The sequence below is a fragment of the Drosophila miranda genome, chromosome XR, assembly GCF_003369915.1.
Source record: "Drosophila miranda strain MSH22 chromosome XR, D.miranda_PacBio2.1, whole genome shotgun sequence".
NCBI lineage: Eukaryota > Metazoa > Arthropoda > Insecta > Diptera > Drosophilidae > Drosophila > Drosophila miranda.
In genome coordinates this window covers 28793199-28811627 of record NC_046674.1, presented here as the reverse complement: position 1 = coordinate 28811627, position 18429 = coordinate 28793199, and the positions used below count along the sequence as shown (strand labels likewise).

General features: G+C 49.1%; 3 protein-coding genes across 4 annotated transcripts in view; 2 read left to right on the top strand and 1 right to left on the bottom strand.

Moving 5' to 3' along the window:
- Positions 1 to 1965: 1965 nt before the first annotated feature.
- On the top strand, positions 1966 to 3120 carry LOC108165570 (calcineurin B homologous protein 1). The gene has a single exon (XM_017301644.2). The coding sequence runs from the start codon at positions 2266 to 2268 to the stop codon at positions 2947 to 2949; it is 684 nt and encodes a 227-aa protein (XP_017157133.1). The 5' UTR covers positions 1966 to 2265; the 3' UTR covers positions 2950 to 3120.
- A 1711-nt stretch (positions 3121 to 4831) lies between these two features.
- Positions 4832 to 6512, top strand: LOC108153696. The gene is made up of 3 exons (XM_017283821.2): positions 4832 to 4939; positions 5074 to 5143; positions 5207 to 6512. The coding sequence occupies exons 2-3, from the start codon at positions 5110 to 5112 to the stop codon at positions 6121 to 6123; spliced, it is 951 nt and encodes a 316-aa protein (XP_017139310.1). The 5' UTR covers positions 4832 to 4939; positions 5074 to 5109; the 3' UTR covers positions 6124 to 6512.
- Positions 6513 to 7723: 1211 nt separating this feature from the next.
- The window catches only part of LOC108151896 (disheveled-associated activator of morphogenesis 1), a 29000-nt gene continuing 18294 nt past the window's right edge, over positions 7724 to 18429 (bottom strand). For both annotated transcript variants that reach the window (XM_017280799.2, XM_017280798.2), the window contains exons 2-10: positions 13846 to 14814; positions 11347 to 12327; positions 11087 to 11264; positions 10306 to 11010; positions 10040 to 10245; positions 9832 to 9974; positions 9605 to 9766; positions 9379 to 9542; positions 7724 to 9320 (exon numbers count right to left, since the gene is read on the bottom strand). In XM_017280799.2, coding sequence (XP_017136288.1) covers positions 8410 to 9320; positions 9379 to 9542; positions 9605 to 9766; positions 9832 to 9974; positions 10040 to 10245; positions 10306 to 11010; positions 11087 to 11264; positions 11347 to 12327; positions 13846 to 14814 — 4419 coding nt within the window. In that variant the 3' untranslated portion in view covers positions 7724 to 8409. The remainder of the gene's footprint in view (positions 9321 to 9378; positions 9543 to 9604; positions 9767 to 9831; positions 9975 to 10039; positions 10246 to 10305; positions 11011 to 11086; positions 11265 to 11346; positions 12328 to 13845; positions 14815 to 18429) is intronic.

Sequence of the window (18429 nt, the reverse complement as noted above, 5' to 3'; positions counted from 1 at the left end):
TTGAATGCTCCGGAGATGTCCACGAATACTCCCAGTGCATACTTTTTATTGTGAAGGGCTTTCTCAATGGTAGCTACTACCGAATGTAGTAATTAACTTTGGCACATTTTTTGCTTTCGGTACAGCTTTGCGGTTACATTTTTCACTCACACTCACACACACAATAGCCGAAAAGAAAGAAGAAAATGTTCTTTGCACATCAAAAACATAACCCAACTTTCGCGGTGGCAGAATAGCAAGAGCAGTAGTACATTTAAGTACATTCGAAAAGAACGCGGCATCGATAACATTACCTTTTTTCGATGCTTTTGTGCCACCGATTATTACGCTGCCCAGAGATGGCAAGGCCACACTTTTCATGGCAAATGTTGCTGGAAGGGACTGCCCTTTCACTCTGTCGTCACTAATCGAGTTCATTTAAATGCATTGAATGTGTCCCATTATGCGGTATGGCGGCGCATCTGCAATTCCAATCCATAACCAACCCACATCCCCATCGAATCCTGACTCATCCCCCATTGGCATTGGGGGCATATGCCAAAACCGGGCCACGCCGCGCAGCAAATTGTTGTACAAATCGAAAACATTTCATGCAAAAGGAGAAACATTTCATGGCGAGATCTGTGCACACCTGTTTTTGCAAAAATGCACACAAAAAAGTGGTATGTATGATATCTAATTTAATGGAATATGTGCAAAACCCCTTCTCCCTCAGGGCCGCTGCAACATGGCGAAAACGTGAGGGCGAAAGGGAGATACATTGTAGTGCCTCCTGTAGGGGCAGGTCCCTGCCACCGTTGGCATGGCCAATTCTGTTAAGGAGGAACCTTAACGCAGAGCAACCTTGGCATGGATCCTTTCGGCTGGTACAATTAACACCAAACGAGACATAATTGCCTTAATGAATGGTAAGCGTCTCATAGACCCCCAATTTCAGGGCCACTACAGAGGGATCTCACACATCCATTCGGTATGGTATGGTATGGCTAATGGTTTTCCTTGCTGTCTTCTAGTGTTGGCCAATTTATTGTTGCATTTGGCGCTCGCTTTGATCTTGACGCGTTTTTGACACTCGTCGAGTTTGCTCTCTCTCTCTCTGGCAGGCAGGCAGCAGCAGCAGCGTGGTATTGGCGGGGCAAACAGCCGGCGGCATGTGCCGCACATTTTTCATATTTTTTCATTTCGGTTTTATTTTCCCCAGAGAAAATGCCGAGATGCCGCTGCCGAAACGTTCGCTTTTCATTTCACATTTTGGCGCATTACTCAGCCTGCAAGTGGAATTGGCAATCAAATGAGACGACGACTACGACGACTACCACGACTTTTCCGATGTATTTTTAGTGGTCCACGGATCGCGCGATTCTATATGCAAACCATATTCGTAATTCTCATGTAGGCCAAACAGCAGTCGCGTGGGGCTTGCTGAACTGTGACCCCTAGAATCGGCCGGGAAGTGTGCCATGTTCCTGCTTTCGGACCCAATAGGTTGCAGCAGGTCCCACTTAGCGGCTGCGGCGGAATCCCCGCTAAGCTTGTTAGCCTTGCCCTCCGGCCTTGCCGCTGGACAGACGCGACTGACACGCCACGCCACGAAAGCAGGCCAATTAGACCCCCAGGCGTAGGGCGATGAAGATGGAGATGGTGGGGGGAGGCGGGCATCACTGTCAACTGGCAGCTGGCCAAAGACCCACGCACTTGGGAGGCGCAGAGTGGCGCACGCACAGTGGATGGCTACGCTTTTCCTCCTATCCCATACCTCTATCTCTGTCTTTTTTCTGGAGGAAGAGGCAGAGACCAATATACGAGTAGTGCGTCAACAGCGACGATGCCACGGAAGTATTATCCGCAACCACCTCCCAGATCCCTGGTCCCTGGTCCCTGACAGCCCTCGCCCCCGTTTTGATTTATGCGGCATTTTGCAAAAGTCAACAAATGGAAATGACACGGAAAATAATAATGCCAAGAGAGAGAGAGAGAGAGAGAGCTTAACCATTATACCGATTTCTTTCAGCTTTCAAGGCCGCCAAGGCAGAAATAGAGTCCACCCACAGCACACCCGAATGTATGGAAAACTATGGCCCCATTTTTGGAGTCCAGGAAAGCGGAGAAACCAGGGAAATAGAGTCCCATGAAATGTATGTTGTATTTCAGAAACAGAAACAAACAAGCTTTCGTTTGCTTATATCAAAGTCACAAGGAGCTGGAGTCGGAGCAGGAGAGTACCAGCAGCCGCCTTAGAAGATCTACAGATCTACTGCCATCACAATGGGAATGACGGGCAGCCGTTCGCTGAGCCCCGATCAGATGGCGGAGCATCAGCGGGAGACCGGACTCTCGTGCGCCCAGTTGGAGCAGCTCTATAGCCGTTTTCAATCATTGGACCGCCAGCGTCGTGGCTATCTGACGCCAACCGATCTGCTGCGCATACCGCAACTTGTCCAGCATCCACTGCACCGCCAGATCGTGGACAGCTTCTTCCCCCGCCGCTGCGGGACCGCAACAATGTCCTTCCACCAATTTGTGGGGGCTTGCGCCACCGTCCTGGTGCCGCAGTTCATATTCACCGAGACTATGGAGTTCTATGGGCCACCGCCCCATGGACGAGCCGACAAGGTGCGTCTGCTGTGTAAAATGATCGATACAGAGAACCAAGGCTACATATTGACCAAGGACTTTCGTCAATTCTTGGGCACCTTGCTCGAGCAGCACGGCGGCCATCCGGCCGAGCTGCCTCTGTTGGAGCTACTGGCATTCGGACTCAACCAATCGACACCCGCCCAGCTCAAATACAATGATTTCGAGTTCCGTCTCAGTGCCGCCGATCTAGAGGGTCGTCTCTCCATCAGCAAGTGGCTCGCTAAGGGCGAGAACGAGGCCCCCAAGGCCAGCAAGGCCAAAACCGGGACTGACTCCTTGGAGCCTGGCGTGCAGGCGAGGCACAACAAATAAATCACCCTCAGAATCGTTCGTTTCCGCCTTATTAGTGTTTTCTCCAATATGCGGCGGATACGTAATATCTATATATATTTTTAGTAGCATGCTTTTGGGGCTTCTTTGTGCACAAAACACTATATGTAGCATGTAGAATAATTAAATCTGTACGTGGGTGCGCCTTTTTTTAATCGTTTGGGTTACATTTTTCACCAAAACTATCAGAGAACATTTGGCGAATGCAGTGGCCATCAGACTACAGACTCAATTGCAAGGGGATTGATCCTGAAACACCGTCAAGTCGGTCCTGTTGCGCCCCCTTGGGCACGCCAGAGGTCTGGCCAGGAAAGCGATCAGGTAGAGCTTGCTATCTGAGGAAAGCTGCAGCAGACAGAGCTGGTCTGCGCTGCACAGATTCTATAGATGTTAGGCGGCTAAGCATCCTTTGGGATAGTTGTCAGGCATTCATTGAATTCGTACTTCTGGATGGCAGAGGACGTATGGAATGCACACTCCAGTAGGGGCTCGTCGGGAGCTCGAAGACCAACAAAGCATTGTGCGCAGCAGCTGGGACTAACGCTGGTCCAGGTACTCTTCCGCCAGTGGCTGTTGCTCCTAAGCCATCTGGGGAAACGCTCCAGCACCAGCAACAGCACTGGCACGCTGATGGCCCCCGAGCGGCCCCTCCTTGCATTGGCCAGAGCCCAGCATCACGGGGCTAGAAGCAGGAGCAGATCGCAGCAGGCTATGTTGAGTGACAGCCCGTCCGTGCTCTTCGCCATTTTGAAGGCCAGGCTGCCATGCCGTGTGGGCATGGTTCAAAGATTCGAGGTTTATGTGCGACCCAGCAGCAAAAACAAGAGATGGAAAAGAGATCGATTGGCCATTGTCGGATGATGGATATATGCGATGGTTTGCTTTATGATTGTTCCCTGAATGCCCAAGTCATGTTTTTTCCTAGAATAAATGTATTTTCAATTAATATTTATTGTAGGATACAATTTTAAAATGGCGTAGCTATATCTATTAAAAAGATGTGTTGGATTGTGGGCTTCCGTTCACGCTTTTGTGGTTGGCCACGGAGACAGCAGCCTTCAACGGTGGCGAATCGGTGCGAGCCAAGGTGCTCGCCTAGTAGTAGCCATCGGGGTATTGGTCCTCCTCGTATTCGTCGTTCTGTTCAATCCAGGGCCAATCCTCATCGTCGGACGGATCCAGATACTCTATCGAGTGGACCTCCAAAGTGACTTCCAAATTAATCATGTTGTTGTCGACATGATACTCATAGTCAACATCCTCCTCTTCTGTAAGCTCCGGCGGACTGCCTGTACTCTCGTCCAGCAGGAAAGCAGTTGGAGCTGCGGCCGGAGGCGAAGGCGGATTCGAATCCAGGGTATTTGGCGATGCCTGGCCGTCAAGTGTTTCCTCCAGATGATCTTCCATAACCAAACGAAATTATACAAATTATACAACAAAATGCAAATTAAAAACGTACACGCTGCGCCTGCGTATGCTGGTTCCTAGAAAAGTCTATCGATAGGTCGATAGTCGAGAAGTTCGCCGCAGTGTGCACATGGTTGCCAGACTTACCAACGCATCACACGCATTTCTGTGCAATTTCTTTGTATTTTCAATAAGAATATGTGACCTTATATTTGCGAAATGCAGCCGACTAGAACGCAGGCGTTAGAAAAAGCAAAGCAGAGCCAACAAATCGGCTGATGGAGCACGGATGAGAGGGGATGTACGCCGCTTCATGTGTACGTATGTAAGTAGTAAGTGTGCTGTGCGAGCTGAGAAAAAGCACCGGATAGATGATAATGTATGTCAATTTGACATACACGTTCCATCCGAGTGCTGCACATTGTTTCGTTTTTTCGGGTCCCAGTAACCTTTTCGCATCCCCCCAGCTGCCTGTCGAAGCCCTGCTACGAATAAGGGCAGTTCGAGTCATTCTAATATCAAACTTTGTGTGTAGCACATCTCCCAGTAAAATAAACAAATAAAAGTGAGTTGAGAAAAAAAAATTTTAAAAATTTAAAAATAATTTGTGAAAAGTTGATCGAATATTTTACGGAAAAATTTTAAAAAGTTTGTGTGACTTTTATTAAAATCAAATTTTTTTTTATTATGTTTTTGCAGAGCTTTCTCAAGACAATAACAAAGGAATCTTCGATAATGTATATGATTAATGTATTGATAATCTTGTGGTGTAAGTAGCCACTGCCGCGGTTGTTGTCTATAAGTGAAACTAAAATTGTGCGGGTGGTTTCAGGTGCCATGCTGATGCAACCATTGATGGGCCAGGGCTTGCGCGTCAAGCGCTCGGATATCCGTGTCCCGACTGCCGATGCGGAGGTCAGTGCCACAACTGTGGCATCCATTATGGGATCGTTGATGGAAAAGACTCCAGCAGGAAGCTGCGTAGCTGCCGGAACTACCAAGGCTATGGCTACAGGAAGCCCCCCAGCTGCGGTCAAGTCCACCCCTCGCCCGAAGGCTGCCAAGGAGTACAAAAAGCGCAAAGTGGCTCGCTCACACAAGCCCCTAATCGATGAGTCTCGATTTGACTCATCGATGGGGCGGTTCGACTTTCATGACTCCCCAAAGCCTCGTTCGCCTCATCGCCACAAACAGCAGAAACGCCACCGCCACGCGCCGACTGTGACACCGTTACTGGAGCCCTACCCCTTGATGCAGACTGAACCGCCAAAGCCTCCTCGATACCCCATGCGTGAATTCTCATCTTCTTCTGCAGACACCGCCACATCTCGTGCGTCGCCGTTTTCCTTCTACGACAAGTTACTTTCGCCGGATGTAAATTTCGAAATGAAGATGCTCGAAATGGTGACCCCCAACATGGTGATCGACAGCGTTGAGCTGAAACCGTATGAACACTCTCAGCCGACAATGGTGCCCCAGAATATGCCTGAAGAATTTGACTTCTTAAACGATACCGAATACGGACGTCATGGCCGCCACTCTATTTACTCGCCCAAGAAAAATCACAAGCGCCACTCTTCTCCGGCTATGACGCCGATATTCGACATGTTGCAACCAGTTCTGAAGAAGCTGCTGCATTCCATACGTATGATTGAGATGCAGACAGCCATGGAAATGCACAACAGTGGCATGAAACAACCATTGTCTCGTCGCAGCTTCGAGGACCCATCACTAGAAAGCACCATCTGAAGAAACTGATCAAGCTCAAGGATCTGCTGAAGGCCCCCGACCCAACCTTTCTAGCTGTCCTATGAGCATCGTCACAACCGCAAAGGCGTTTTAGGCTTAGATATAGCGGTAGGATATTAGGTTTGACAGGTAGCTAAGATTTCCATTTGTGCTTGGGATCAATCTAAATTTGTATTTTTTTTTTATTTAGAAATTAGTTTTCGTTTTGGGTTTAGTTTAGTTTCAGGGAAAGTCAAATTTTTAAAATATTTTTGGGTTTTTGACAACAATTTGAATGCCAACAAATGATATGAGATACGATTATATTTTGTAAGAATCAGTTTATAGGTAGTTAAAAAAAAGGAGGAAATAAAATAAAAATTAATAAGGGGAATAAAAATCGTACGATTACTGGGAGATAAGAGCTGCTTCATTGATCTTAGTCAATGGGGAGACGTTCACATGAAATCTGATGAGATTTTATTATGGCTAATGGGCAAATGTGCTACAATTGATGCCATTTAGTAATCGCAAATTGCTAATAGTATTTGCTGATGGCAACTTTACATGAAATCGATCTCCTACATATTTTTACATACATCAAGGGGTGGCGCCAATAAAAATATCGCGAACAAAATTGGTGCATATTTTTGTATGCTTCTATGTAAAAATCACGTAGAAACACTTTTTTGTGGCATCTCCGGCCCGCATTCATCACCTCGAATGATCATCATCGAATTTTTGATAAATTTGCATCAATTGGCACTGGCGCTTCTATGGGTCTTATATGAAAAAAACGGCCAAGCTTTGCAACTAACGTCACATTTCCCCTTCAGGTATCTCTATTGCTAATTACATTTAACATTTACATTTACATTTAACATGTAGTTAAAATATATCAAATGTGTAGCTTACGCGTAGTTACCATGTAGAAACATTAATTTGTTTGAAATTCAAATGGAAATTTTTCCCTTTTTTTAATATATAAAAAAATGCATGAAATATACCCAAATTAAATATACATTTAAAAAAAATCAAATGAGGCCATCTACTGTTTTTCGATTTAATTAAAAATAAGGCTTCTTTTCTCCGGCGCAATACATTTTCAATATTATTTTATATGTTTGTAACATATACATTTCGCCACCGCGGAAATTGTAACACTTTCAATGCACTGCCTGGAAGAACCAAATTAAGATACATATCAGGTATAATGCTGCCTACATTCCTTACTATTGCGCCGTCGTTAAAGTATTATTAGTTATATTATTGTTTGGGCTGTTCTGGAGTGGAATCTCTTTCTCTGCAGGTCCAGACGAAGCACCAAGGTGTAGTTTTAACTCCCAGTGGCTTTACAAGCCGAATCCTACTTTAATCCTTTTAAAAGAAACATCCCTAGTACATCTGATCAGGTTAAATGGAATCTAAACTCTTTTCCAAACTCTTTCTTCTAATCCCAATTAATAAACGATGCCCAAAGGAATGTGCTCTTCATATCATTATGCAGTTTATCGTCGTGGAATTGAACAATCAAAAAGCAAACATCCCTGTGGTGTTTTTACATTCACAATAGTTGTTTATTATTATAATAATTTGTTAATAGTTAGAGGGGTGTACGATCTCAATAGAAATAGATGCTGCTGCAGGTGGCGGCAGATTTATTTATTTCTTTACTTGTTATGTGTGTACGATGCTGGGATCTCGTGCTAAAAAAAACAATCAAGAAATGAAAACAATAAACAATATGTAAATCCTAGTTATGAACATGACTTTATGGCAGCTTCTCCTTTACTCTGTTGGGGTGCCATCGGGGATGCAACAAACAAAAGCTACTACCACAACAAAGGGTGAGGTGAGTAGTGTAGTGTCTATCATGTAGAATGGGAGCACTGTGAAATCGTTTCGACCGTTCGTTCTTTCGATATATGTATATAGCACTATATATGGGGGGATACGTATACACGTGTGCATGCAATGCAGAGGATACAGATAAAAATACAAATTCAAAGATGCAATTACAATTTCCAAGGTACGCCACGACACGATATAACATTTTCTTTAACTTTAGACTTTAAATTACATTTAGGCTTCGATCTTTTCGATTTTTGTGTACAAAAAATTTGGTTTCACGCTTGCATTAGCCGAGATTTAGGTTAAAGTTATGTGCTATATATATAGGTGTATAAGTATATCGTATCGTATATAAATAATTACAAAAAATGTCTTTACGATGCTTAAAAAAAAATACTTGCGATCAATTTCAGACAAAAAAAACTTTACATCGCGGGGGAGTCGATCCTATCTCTACTACTGACGCCTCACAGTGCGCTCCCGTTCGCGTCCGCTCTCCTCGCGCTGCAGGCTGCCATGCCTTGGTGGTGAGGTGTTGCCGGTGGCACCTCCCGCTCCTGATCCACCATTTAGTACACGCGCCTTGCGCGATCGCTTAAACTTGGCCATGTCCTCGCCAAAGACATCGCCCGTGCGCAGGGCCGAGATAAGGTCATCGAACTCGCCCTTGTTGTCGCCGCCACCCTTGCCCGGGGAGTCGCCTCCATTCGTGGGGGATGAGGACTTTAGGCCGAGGTTGCGTGCAACACTGCTCATGAGGCCGGTCTTGTTCTTGCGATCGATGGTCCGCTTCTTGAGCTCGGCCTCCTGCTTGGCCCGCTTCTCCTCCTCCTCCTGTCGTCGGCGGAAGCTTTCGTTGTCGTGACGCGCCTCGGCAAAGGCTCCCAAGAACGAGTCAAAGATGCCAAAAAACTCGTCCGGCTGCAACACGGATCCATCTTCACCGAACAGACGGACGGCACGATCGAAGCGCGTCTTCATGTCCTGGAACTTGTCCTCCAGCTCGGCAAAACGCACCGATGCCTGGGCATGGAACTCCCGCATCACGGGCAGAAAGCGATCACCCTGCTGTGCGGGACCCGAACTCCGATGGAATTCAATCTCACGGGCCACATCCGCCAGCCCGGTGCGCAGCATCTGTATGTCCTTGTCCATCTCGCCCAGCGACACCTTCGAGGCACCGCGCACATGCGGTATATCATCCTCCAGCTTCAGCAGATCCTTGAACTTCTTTTCGATAACCTGCACGAGATAATGGAGCAGCGTTGTGCCCTTGGCGGCACTCGATTTGGTATCGGCCAGACGATTGAGCGACGCCAAACGGAAGCCAGAGGCATTGCCGCGTGCCCCGCGATTCATGTAGTTGCCTAAAACGAAGGAGGGATTCGAATATCAGTACGTTGTGGCAATCATAGAAGATCCTACCCAATGCCAGGACTAGCTCCAATAACTTGCGCAGACGCCGAGAGCGTGCCACCTCGCGTGAGGCCTCCATTACGCTCTTGATGCGCGGCGTCAGATCGTTGACGGTCAGCATAAAACGCTTCTTGTAGTGCAGACTCTTCAGCCGCTGCTCGTAGTGGGGTATCCTGTGGAAGGGAAGGCATGAATAAATCGATATTGGCTGCATCTTAGAGTCCCAACAACGCACTTGGATATCTCATAGAGAAAACGATCGGCTCGTGCTAGCGATTCAATGTCCTCGCTGTGCTCGTCCAGCAAAGCCCGCTCTTCGGCAGAGGGCGTGAATTTCAACAGCTGCTCGACCATGTCCAATTGCAGCTGCTCATTGCAGTCCATGGAGAGGATGGCCCTATAGGAGTACAAGATAAGTATAATAGCAAGGATCTAGCAGCATTTAGGAGGGATTCTTCCTACTTGGATATCTCCACATCGCTCATCTTCAGTTTGCTCAACAGAATCGTGCAGTTTTGGGCTCGGCGTCCATCGATCACTGAGAGAACCTTTTGTTTGTTCTTCTGTCCCGTGGGTCGCAGATCCTCGTATGAGCCATCATGTGCCTATCAGGGTTTAGAGCAGTATTAGAGTAGATGCAGCAGAAGTAGTAGAAGTAATAGACTCTTACTGGCACTCCATTCTTCTGGTAGGCCGAAAAGAGCTTGTCAATCGACTCCAGCTCCATGTTGTTGTACAGCTTGCTTTCGTCCAGTTCGCTCCAGACTGTGCCCTGAAGCTTGGCATCCGGCAGCTTGGACCAGTTGAAGCTCTTCAAGGGATTTGTGGGCTGTGGCACATTCTTTTTGGGCAGCTCCACCTTGGGGGCCACAGGAGCTGGAAGAAAAGATATGGTTTAGCCACCTCTGAAGGCTCCAGAGGATCTGTCGAACTCACTCATCGCTGGCGTCATGCTGGGCGGCGGTGGTGGGGCGCCCGGACATGGCGGCGGTGGGGGCGGCAGCATTGCTGGCGCCATTGGCGGTGCCGGCGGCGGTGGAATGGCATTCAGCATCGGCGGTGGCGGTGGTGGCGGCGAAACAGCACCGTTGCAACCTGTCAGGCCAGCCACCTTTTGGTCATCGGGTATGCTGCCTTCGGTCACGAGCCGCTCGAGACGCGCCCGCTCCTGCTGCTCGCTGTGCAGGCGATGCTGCAGATCCTCGGCCTTCATTTCGGCACTCTGGGCCCGCTGCACGGCCTGCGAGTGCTGGGCGGACTCCTTCTCGAGACGCTCGCGCATGCGTGCCAGGCCCGTCTCCAGGTCCTCCTTCTCCTGCATTCGCAGATCGAGTTCCTGTTCCTTCTTGGCCAGACGCGACTGTACTTCAAAGTTCTCGCGCTCCAATTCATCCGCCCGCTTCCGGGCCTGCGTGAGCTGTTCTTCCTTGACCAGGAGACGCACCAGCTTGCCAACATCGATCTGCAGGGGTGCCACATCCGGGTCATGAACAGGGGACTCGCTGGCCAGCTTCAGCTGCTTGCCAGGATCCTCCAAGGGATCGGGTATAAGGTCGCTGCTGGGTCGCTGCTCCACTTGCAGCACAATCTGCTGGACCACGCGATCAATCAGCAGCCAATGTTCAGTGCAGTGGCCCGTATCTGTTGGGGATCAATCAAGGATTAGTTGGAGGGGTCTGCAGCTGCTTCTGGTTGTGGTGGGGGTCGTGGCACTTACAGGGTAGCAACAGCATATGCTGCAACAGCGACAGCATGTGGGGATACGCTGGCGAATGGCTGAGCTTGCGGCGCAGCAGCTCAAACATGGACCCAGCGCTCTTCGTGTCCACATGCTCTTCGTTGAAGCGACGGGCAAACTCCTTCTCATCCTCCGCCCTCACCATCTCAAAGAAGTCCTGCAAAAGCGGGATCAAACGGGTTAGTAAAAACTGCAGCTGGAGTACTGGAGCTCTTCCACAGGGAAGTCTCAGCACTCACCAAATGCCTGTCCAGCGTCTCATTCTCGTGCGTCCGCAGCTTGTCGATCACCGGCTGGATGCCCAGCATCAGAAATTCGTAGCGCAAATGGAGCCTGAACTCGAGATTCTCCTGCCCGGGGCCGTAGTTCAGGACAGCATTCACAAAGGACATCAGAGCGGTCTTCAGATTGACATTGTCCATATACGCATAGGTCGAACGGTCCAGGTCATTGACAATGCTCTGGAAGCGCGTGCGCTCTGTGGCGAACTCCTGGAAGTGCAGCATCGCCTGCAGCACCTTGCGATGTCCTCCCGGCACCAGGCACACGGCTCCCAGGATCTCCAGGGCCGCTATCTTCGTGCGTATGTTGTCCGCCGCCAGGGAGCGGGCAATCGTGTCTATGGCCGTGGGATGGGCCAGCACATGGGCGCGTCCCATCGAGTTGTTCATCAGCGCCTTGATGCAGCCAATGAGACTCGTGTGCAACGAGCTGTTGGCCACACGTATGTCCAGCTGCAGCAGGAGATTGAGCAGCGCCGGCAGTCCGTCCAGCTCCACGAAGCGGAGCACAAAACTGTGCGTGGAGGTGCGCAGCGCCGTCTTCAGGGCGTCCACGAGGGCCGCGTGGTTGTCCAGCCGATTGCTGGCCCCCTCATGGCTGGGTGAGTCCTCCGGCGAGAGGGAGACGTGCACCACCAGCTCCTTCAGCCGCTCGATATAGTGCTCGGCCGTCGGGGGCTGATGCCCGGCGAGCGCCGAGGGCCCATCGGGGCCATCTGTCGCGTCCAGCGGCTGCTTGCGGGAGCAGTAGATTTGCCATTTCTTCTGGGCTGGCAGACTGAGCATCGCCTCCTTGTTGGGCGCTGTCAGATCGAGCTCTTCGACCAGTTCCGCGAACTTGGTGTCCAGCTCATCCACCGACGGCATTGGCTGTGTGGGCGTGAGGGTCTGCAGGGTGAAGGCCCCCTCCACCACACAGATTTCGGGGGGTTCATCGTCCTGGAAAGAGCAAAACAGCAACAAAGCACGTATTAGAATTGATTGTATTACAGAGCGGGACAGAGAGAGGCGTTCAAGCGGAGCCCCCAGACAGACAGACAGCCGCGTAATTGGTGCATGTCCAATTAGAAGTCTCCGTTTGTTGCAACACACAACACAACCTTGCAACCGGACACCGAAGTCGAAGCCATGGGGCAAAGGAAGCGGCGGCTCTGGCCCTGTTGCCTCTCGCCCCCCCTCTCTGTGACTCATCAGCTGAAGGGGCAGTCCATCTGGTTCTGCTTCTGTTCTCTTCTTCTGGAATGGTATTTCAAAGAACCATACCTCCTGACTCATAATCGGGGCATAATTATTATTGGAATTCGAGAATCAGAACAGAAACAAGGATTGGAACTATCTGCATAAATCTGAGCGATATGTTCAATGAGTAATGCTGGATGCTGGATGCTGGATGCTGGATGGGATCCCAGCAATCAATTGCTACGAAGGAGAAAGTCTTTCAGGCAGAGGCCTGTCAACAAAAGAAAGAGCGAAGATTGTCTTGCCTTAGAGCCTTAGAGGTAGACCAAGAATTCTGCAATGAAACCAACATTTCTTGCTTGTAATTCGGAGGGCGAAAAGCCAGCTTAGCAATTCGGATTTTGTGTGGAAATGTATGAGCATTCGGCATCCTATTATTAGAATACCTTTGGTCTAGGGTCAAGGGGAGTGCTTTAAAAGATTGCCAAGCAGGGAGTTTCTTCTCTTGAGAACTGTTGAAAGAACTATGATTGCACGAAGAACCTGGCACCCTCTAGCCATCGATCGGGCCCAGTCATTGCCCATTAACTCCATATTTTATAGGATTTAAAGTTCTGTTTAAAGGAGTGCATTTCCATCCTTTCCGTGTCGTACGCATTATGCAGCAGCTCTCATCGGTCTCTCGACGGGAACTATTTAGGGTGCTACTCCCGGATGCAGTGAGAGAATCACTGATAGAAGAGAGATAGAATCCCTGACATGTGTTACGCATAATGCAGCAGCGCCTTTCGGTCTATTGAAACTGCAAGTCTGCCCGGAGGGGATGGTTCTTTAGGGTTTTGTTGCGGTAGGGGGCTCTGGAGTGTCTCTGTGGGGTCAAGTGTTTCTAAAGTGCTGCTCGAAATACTGAAGCCCATTCCCATGTGAAGTATTCCCGGCTCTGGGGCTCTCCAATCGAGTCGAGGGGATGGGGGCATCAAGGCATATCTCGTACTCGTATTCGTTCTTATATTATCGCTTTCGCTTTGACTGTGGCTCTGTTTCTGTTTCTGCTTCTGTGGTTCTCTCTTATGCAACCTGCAATTTGCTGACTCGTGAGTTTCCCAGAGCGAGAGCGAGAGAGACCACAAGAGGGGAGACCCGCGTTGGACTCCGATTTCAATTGGCAAATTGATTCGTGTAGCATTTCGCACGTGACTTTTTACGGAGTTTAGCAACAAATTCGATTCGATTGCACACGCCCTATCTAGGGGCCTGTGGCACTCGCTGCACACTCACCTTGAAGCACCCGCACCAGGGTCTCCTGCCCCTGAAGACGGGCATCTTTCGCTTCTGCTGTTGTCTGTAGTGTTTCTGGAGTGGCGTTTCGTTGCCGTTGGCGCTGCCGTAAAAGGAAGACGACTTTTTGTATCCTAGAGTGCTGCTGCTGCCGCTCTGGCTGTCGAGGTCCTGCTGCTGCGAGTGCTGCGAGTGCTGCGAGTGCTGCGAGTGCTGCTGCTTGAAGCCGAAGGGTAGGGATCCAAAGGTGTATCCTAGTATATTATTCGTGTAGAATGAACCACTGCCCAGACCGCTGCCCAATCCTGCTTCGTTGTTGTTCCCTTCATGCGCATGATCGTTGCGTGACTGAGCATCCAGTGGGTGGCACGATTGCCTTTTAGTGGCACTGCCACTGCCACTGCCAGTGCTGCTGTGGCTGCTGCTGCACTGATTCCAATACCGATAGAGACTGTGGAAACAGTTGTAGTCGCTGAGTAATCCCTTCCAGTGCTCGAAGTCGAAGCGTTCTTGGAAATTTCCCGATGAGGTGTCGCTGCTGCCGTGCGGGCTGCTGTGACTGCCGTTGCTGCCGCCTCCTCCCAGGGGCAGTGTGGCTGTGCTACCCCCCTCTGGACTGACGCCCTGCCGACTGTAGCTGAGGTCGCCGCAGCTGTTTAAGCTCGTGATGGACACCAAACTGCTGTTGTGGTTCGTCTTCAGAATGGTGGGAGGCTGACTCTCGTATGAGCTGTTGTTGCTGCTGTCGCCTGTTATCGTTATCTTTGTCACGCCCGCAGAGGTGCCTCCAGCTGTTGTTGCCGCATTAATGGTAATACAGTTGCCACTTAGGCTAGCTGCCGCTCCTCCCTGCACCTGCTTCTTCTCTAGAGTACTCTCTGGCGTTGGCTGCTGCAGTATCTCCGTGCTGTTGGCACTGTGCGTGTCCGGCTCATTGATGCACACAACCGAAGGACACGACTGTAGCTTCTGCAAGGAAGAGAGAGAGAGAGAGAGAACAAAAAGGGTATTAGTATTCGATTCGATAGCCACAGAAGTCTTCCACCGTCTCTGCGGGGGTGGACAGCCGCAGAAACAAAACAAAAATCCATTCATCCGACTGTTGCAACTGTCATAACTGTCATAACTGTCCCCCCCGCCCGCTTCGGCTGAGAGATCTATGTGTGTTGCAACTGCCGCAGAAATATTCACGTGGGAGAGGAGCCAGCTGCAACTCTCTTTCTGTCTTTCTGTCTTTCTGTCTCTCTGTCTCTCTGTCTCTCTGTGTGTTATGCAAATGGTGCATTACAATTGGATTGCCATGCCACATACTCCACAAATACATGTGTACATACGTGTGTGCAACACCCTGCCTCATAAGCCCCATAATCCGCATACTCTTCTATTGGAAACACTTAAAACGTAATCAAAGCAGCCCCACTTTAATGATGGCTTATTAATTTACTTTCATTGCCTGCCTGCCTACCTGCATGCCGCATGTTGCCACATGCCTTTAGAGAATGGCTCCACTCTTGGGGCTCGTGGAAATTGCTTTGTCTATCAATGGATTCAATGGTTGATTGAGTAATCTGTATTTCTATTTTTCTTTTAGCAGCTCGCTCTCCTGGCGTTCTTCTTGTGCTCTTCTGATGGTCATTCGAAGAACCTTGGGCTTTGGTCTGATATGAACATAGAATCAATATCTTTTGGAGGCTTGTTGTGTTACATCAAGAAACCATCGCTGTATCCTTTCGCTTATGGGAACATGCGATAAATTCGATGAAAGTGGACCAGTGGTAGCCCTGGCGGAATCAGTGGAGCGTTGGCTCATTCCCCACTGAAGTGTTAGCCACGGTTTTGCTGCCTGCTGCCTCCAGTGGCTGCCACACACTCCCCACAGCGCCGGCGCACCGGCTCGGCAGCTGTCGTCGTTGCTGTCGTCACAAATCAGGTCAATGCTTCAGCTACAGCTTCATGTCACAGCAGACAGCCCCATGTCTGAGTCTGAGTCTGAGTCTGAGTGTCTGTACAGCTGTCCGTCAGTCCGTCTGTCTCTCTGGCTGTAGCCCGATCGCCAGCCAATATTCGAGTCCGGGCTGTGTCTCTTCGTCATCTGCCTCTGAATCCGAGTCTGATATGTTGCCCCACGCTCTCTGCGGCTTCAAGCCGTGCGTGGGTCCAAATTAGATGCGATTTGAATCGACTTGCTGTTGAAATATGTCCCATGAAAAAGCCCAAAGCCCAGAATAGAGATCCAAATAAAGAGTGCACAGATCTTTGCGGTTAACAATAAGTGGAATTAATTTTAAGAATATGTAAATGTGAACATAAACGCAACGTATCCATTCGTCTCCGATGTTTGTGCTGAAGATCTCGTACTTCGTCCAGTTATCAATGCGTCCATCAGCGTCCGGCGGTGCTGCGCACGCACCACCAGAAGAACACGAACATATTAAACTTGAATCTGCACCAGTTGGGGCAGCCGTGCCACAGTCCCACGAGGAAGCGCAGCATGGGAAGCCGTTCGAATGAGTGGCAGAAGGCAAAGGGACGCTCCAAGGCGTTCGGGCAATCCCCCAGGCGGTGCACACTCACACGATAGCAACCAATGCGGGTGCCGTCCAGCTCGAGGGCGGCCGCGAATCCCATTCGATCGGTGTAGTGCAGGAGCACGCCCAGGTAGGTGTTGCGCACGCTCAGTATGGTCCCAGCGTCAGTGAAGCAGCGCAGTACCTCGGCGAGGGTCTGGCGGGGAAAGCCGCGCACCGCCACCCAATTGACGCCCGTCGTGACGGGGCCAACCCAAGTGGCAGACCTCTCCCGTTGCTTCGGTTTCTTCTTGGCCTGCGACTTGGGTGGAGGGAGCTTTCTCTTCCATGCTGTCACAGGAGCAGCCCTGCTGTCGCGAAGCTGCTGCGGCTTCTCTTCTTTGACCTTCAGCGAAGCCTTCAAAACGCTGCGATCCGTCGATCTGCTGCTGTCGATCCGTCGATTGCTGGACATCCTTGAAACTGATTTGGTTTCTTTCCTCACAAAATTGTTCTGCTCTGAACGCAACTGAACGAAATGGGCAAGGGATTTATGGTGTGGGGCAGTGCTGCCAGTTTAGCAATTTAGTTGCTAGATCTGGCAACTTTTCAAAAGAATGTGAAACTTTTTTTTCTTAAATGCTATTAGCCACAAATCTAGGAATTTTCAGTTTTTATTTAGCAATTCTAGCAACTTTATTATAAAACTGGCAATTTGTATATAGTTTTCTTCAGGCTTTTTGCATTTCGTATACCTTTTTGTCAACAACTGCACAAATTACGATTAATAGTGGTTCACAAAGATATATGTACAGATATATATATATATATGTAGATATATGTATGTACGAAGATGCCAAGTCTAGCAATTTTTGCTTAGAAAATTCTGGCAGCAGTGGTGTGGAGTCTGAGTGCTCTCGCTGTGCCCGGGACGCGTCCGCAACACAAGAGAGACAGCAGCAAAAGAACAGCTCTATTGTCTAGCTTGAGCGACAAGGGAGAGCAAGCGCCGCTCGCGGGCAGTGCATGCGTTTACTGATAAGAATTTTACATACATCCTCAGCGTTCATCAAAGCAAAGCCCAAACAACACCAATTCCATTTCAGCCTTCGTTCTGCGAACGGGCGCGCGCGCTTCTGTTACGCCTATTCTCTTTTCGGCTATCCTTCGTCTCTGCCAGCGGCCCGCGGCCCGCTGCTCTGCGGTTCGGCTCGTCGGAATCCAGCAACAAATACATACATCGTAGATCGGGACTCGAGACCAGGTCGCAAAATTTGCAAAAACAACTACAGTAGAACTTCTCTATGACGAACTTTTATGCAACGAAGTTTAATATTTAATGAATTTATTTCCAGAACACTGAAATGCTATATTCTGCAAAAATTACCGTCTAACGAATACCCCTTGAGATTCGCTATATGGAAGTTCGACTGTAAAAAGCATGGTCATGTCTCAGCCCATTTCTGCTCGACTCGATGGTGTTGGTATCCGTGTGATATCTCAGGAGAGAGAGAACTAGGCGTCCAGCAAGACGGACTAGACTATCGATGCTGTTAAAAATATAAATACATACATACATACGTCGGAGATGTGTGTATGTACATACATATATAGCATTAGGATATAATAAAAATGAAGAAAGAACAAAAACTACGTAGCAGAGTGTTCTGTTGTGCCTTCAGTTCGCATTTTGTTGAGAGCGAGAGAGAGTCGTGTCAGCCGAGCATGGCGCGGTGCTTCGGTATTCGAGAGAGCGAGATAGAAAAGGAATTGCGGAAGGAGAGCATTTGAATGGGGCAATGCTGTGTCGGGTAATGCTCGAGCTAAGAGAAGACTTAAAGAGAGAGAGGGAGAGAGAGATAGAAACGCGACTCACTGCGCTCGAGGCTTAAAATATGCAAGCAGAAGAAGAGCCCCCTGTCCCTCTGCCTCTGACATACAGGCAAGGAAAAATCCGATTTTTCAATATTTCGGGTTTTCGCAATGAAAATTAAAAAAGTTGGTATGCCATTATTTAGGACACTTAAAGTTATTATTATTTCAGAAAAAAAACTTAAACAAAAATTATGTACATATA

What these genes read in the sequence shown, in the direction of transcription:
- LOC108165570 (XM_017301644.2), top strand. Translation starts at nt 2,266, where the DNA reads ATGGGAATGACGGGCAGCCGTTCGCTGAGCCCCGATCAGATGGCGGAG.
- LOC108153696 (XM_017283821.2), top strand. Translation starts at nt 5,110, where the DNA reads ATGTATATGATTAATGTATTGATAATCTTGTGGT. An exon ending in TGTATTGATAATCTTGTGGT is followed by an intron (nt 5,144 to 5,206) that starts GTAAGTAGCCAC and finishes GGGTGGTTTCAG; the next exon opens with GTGCCATGCTGATGCAACCA.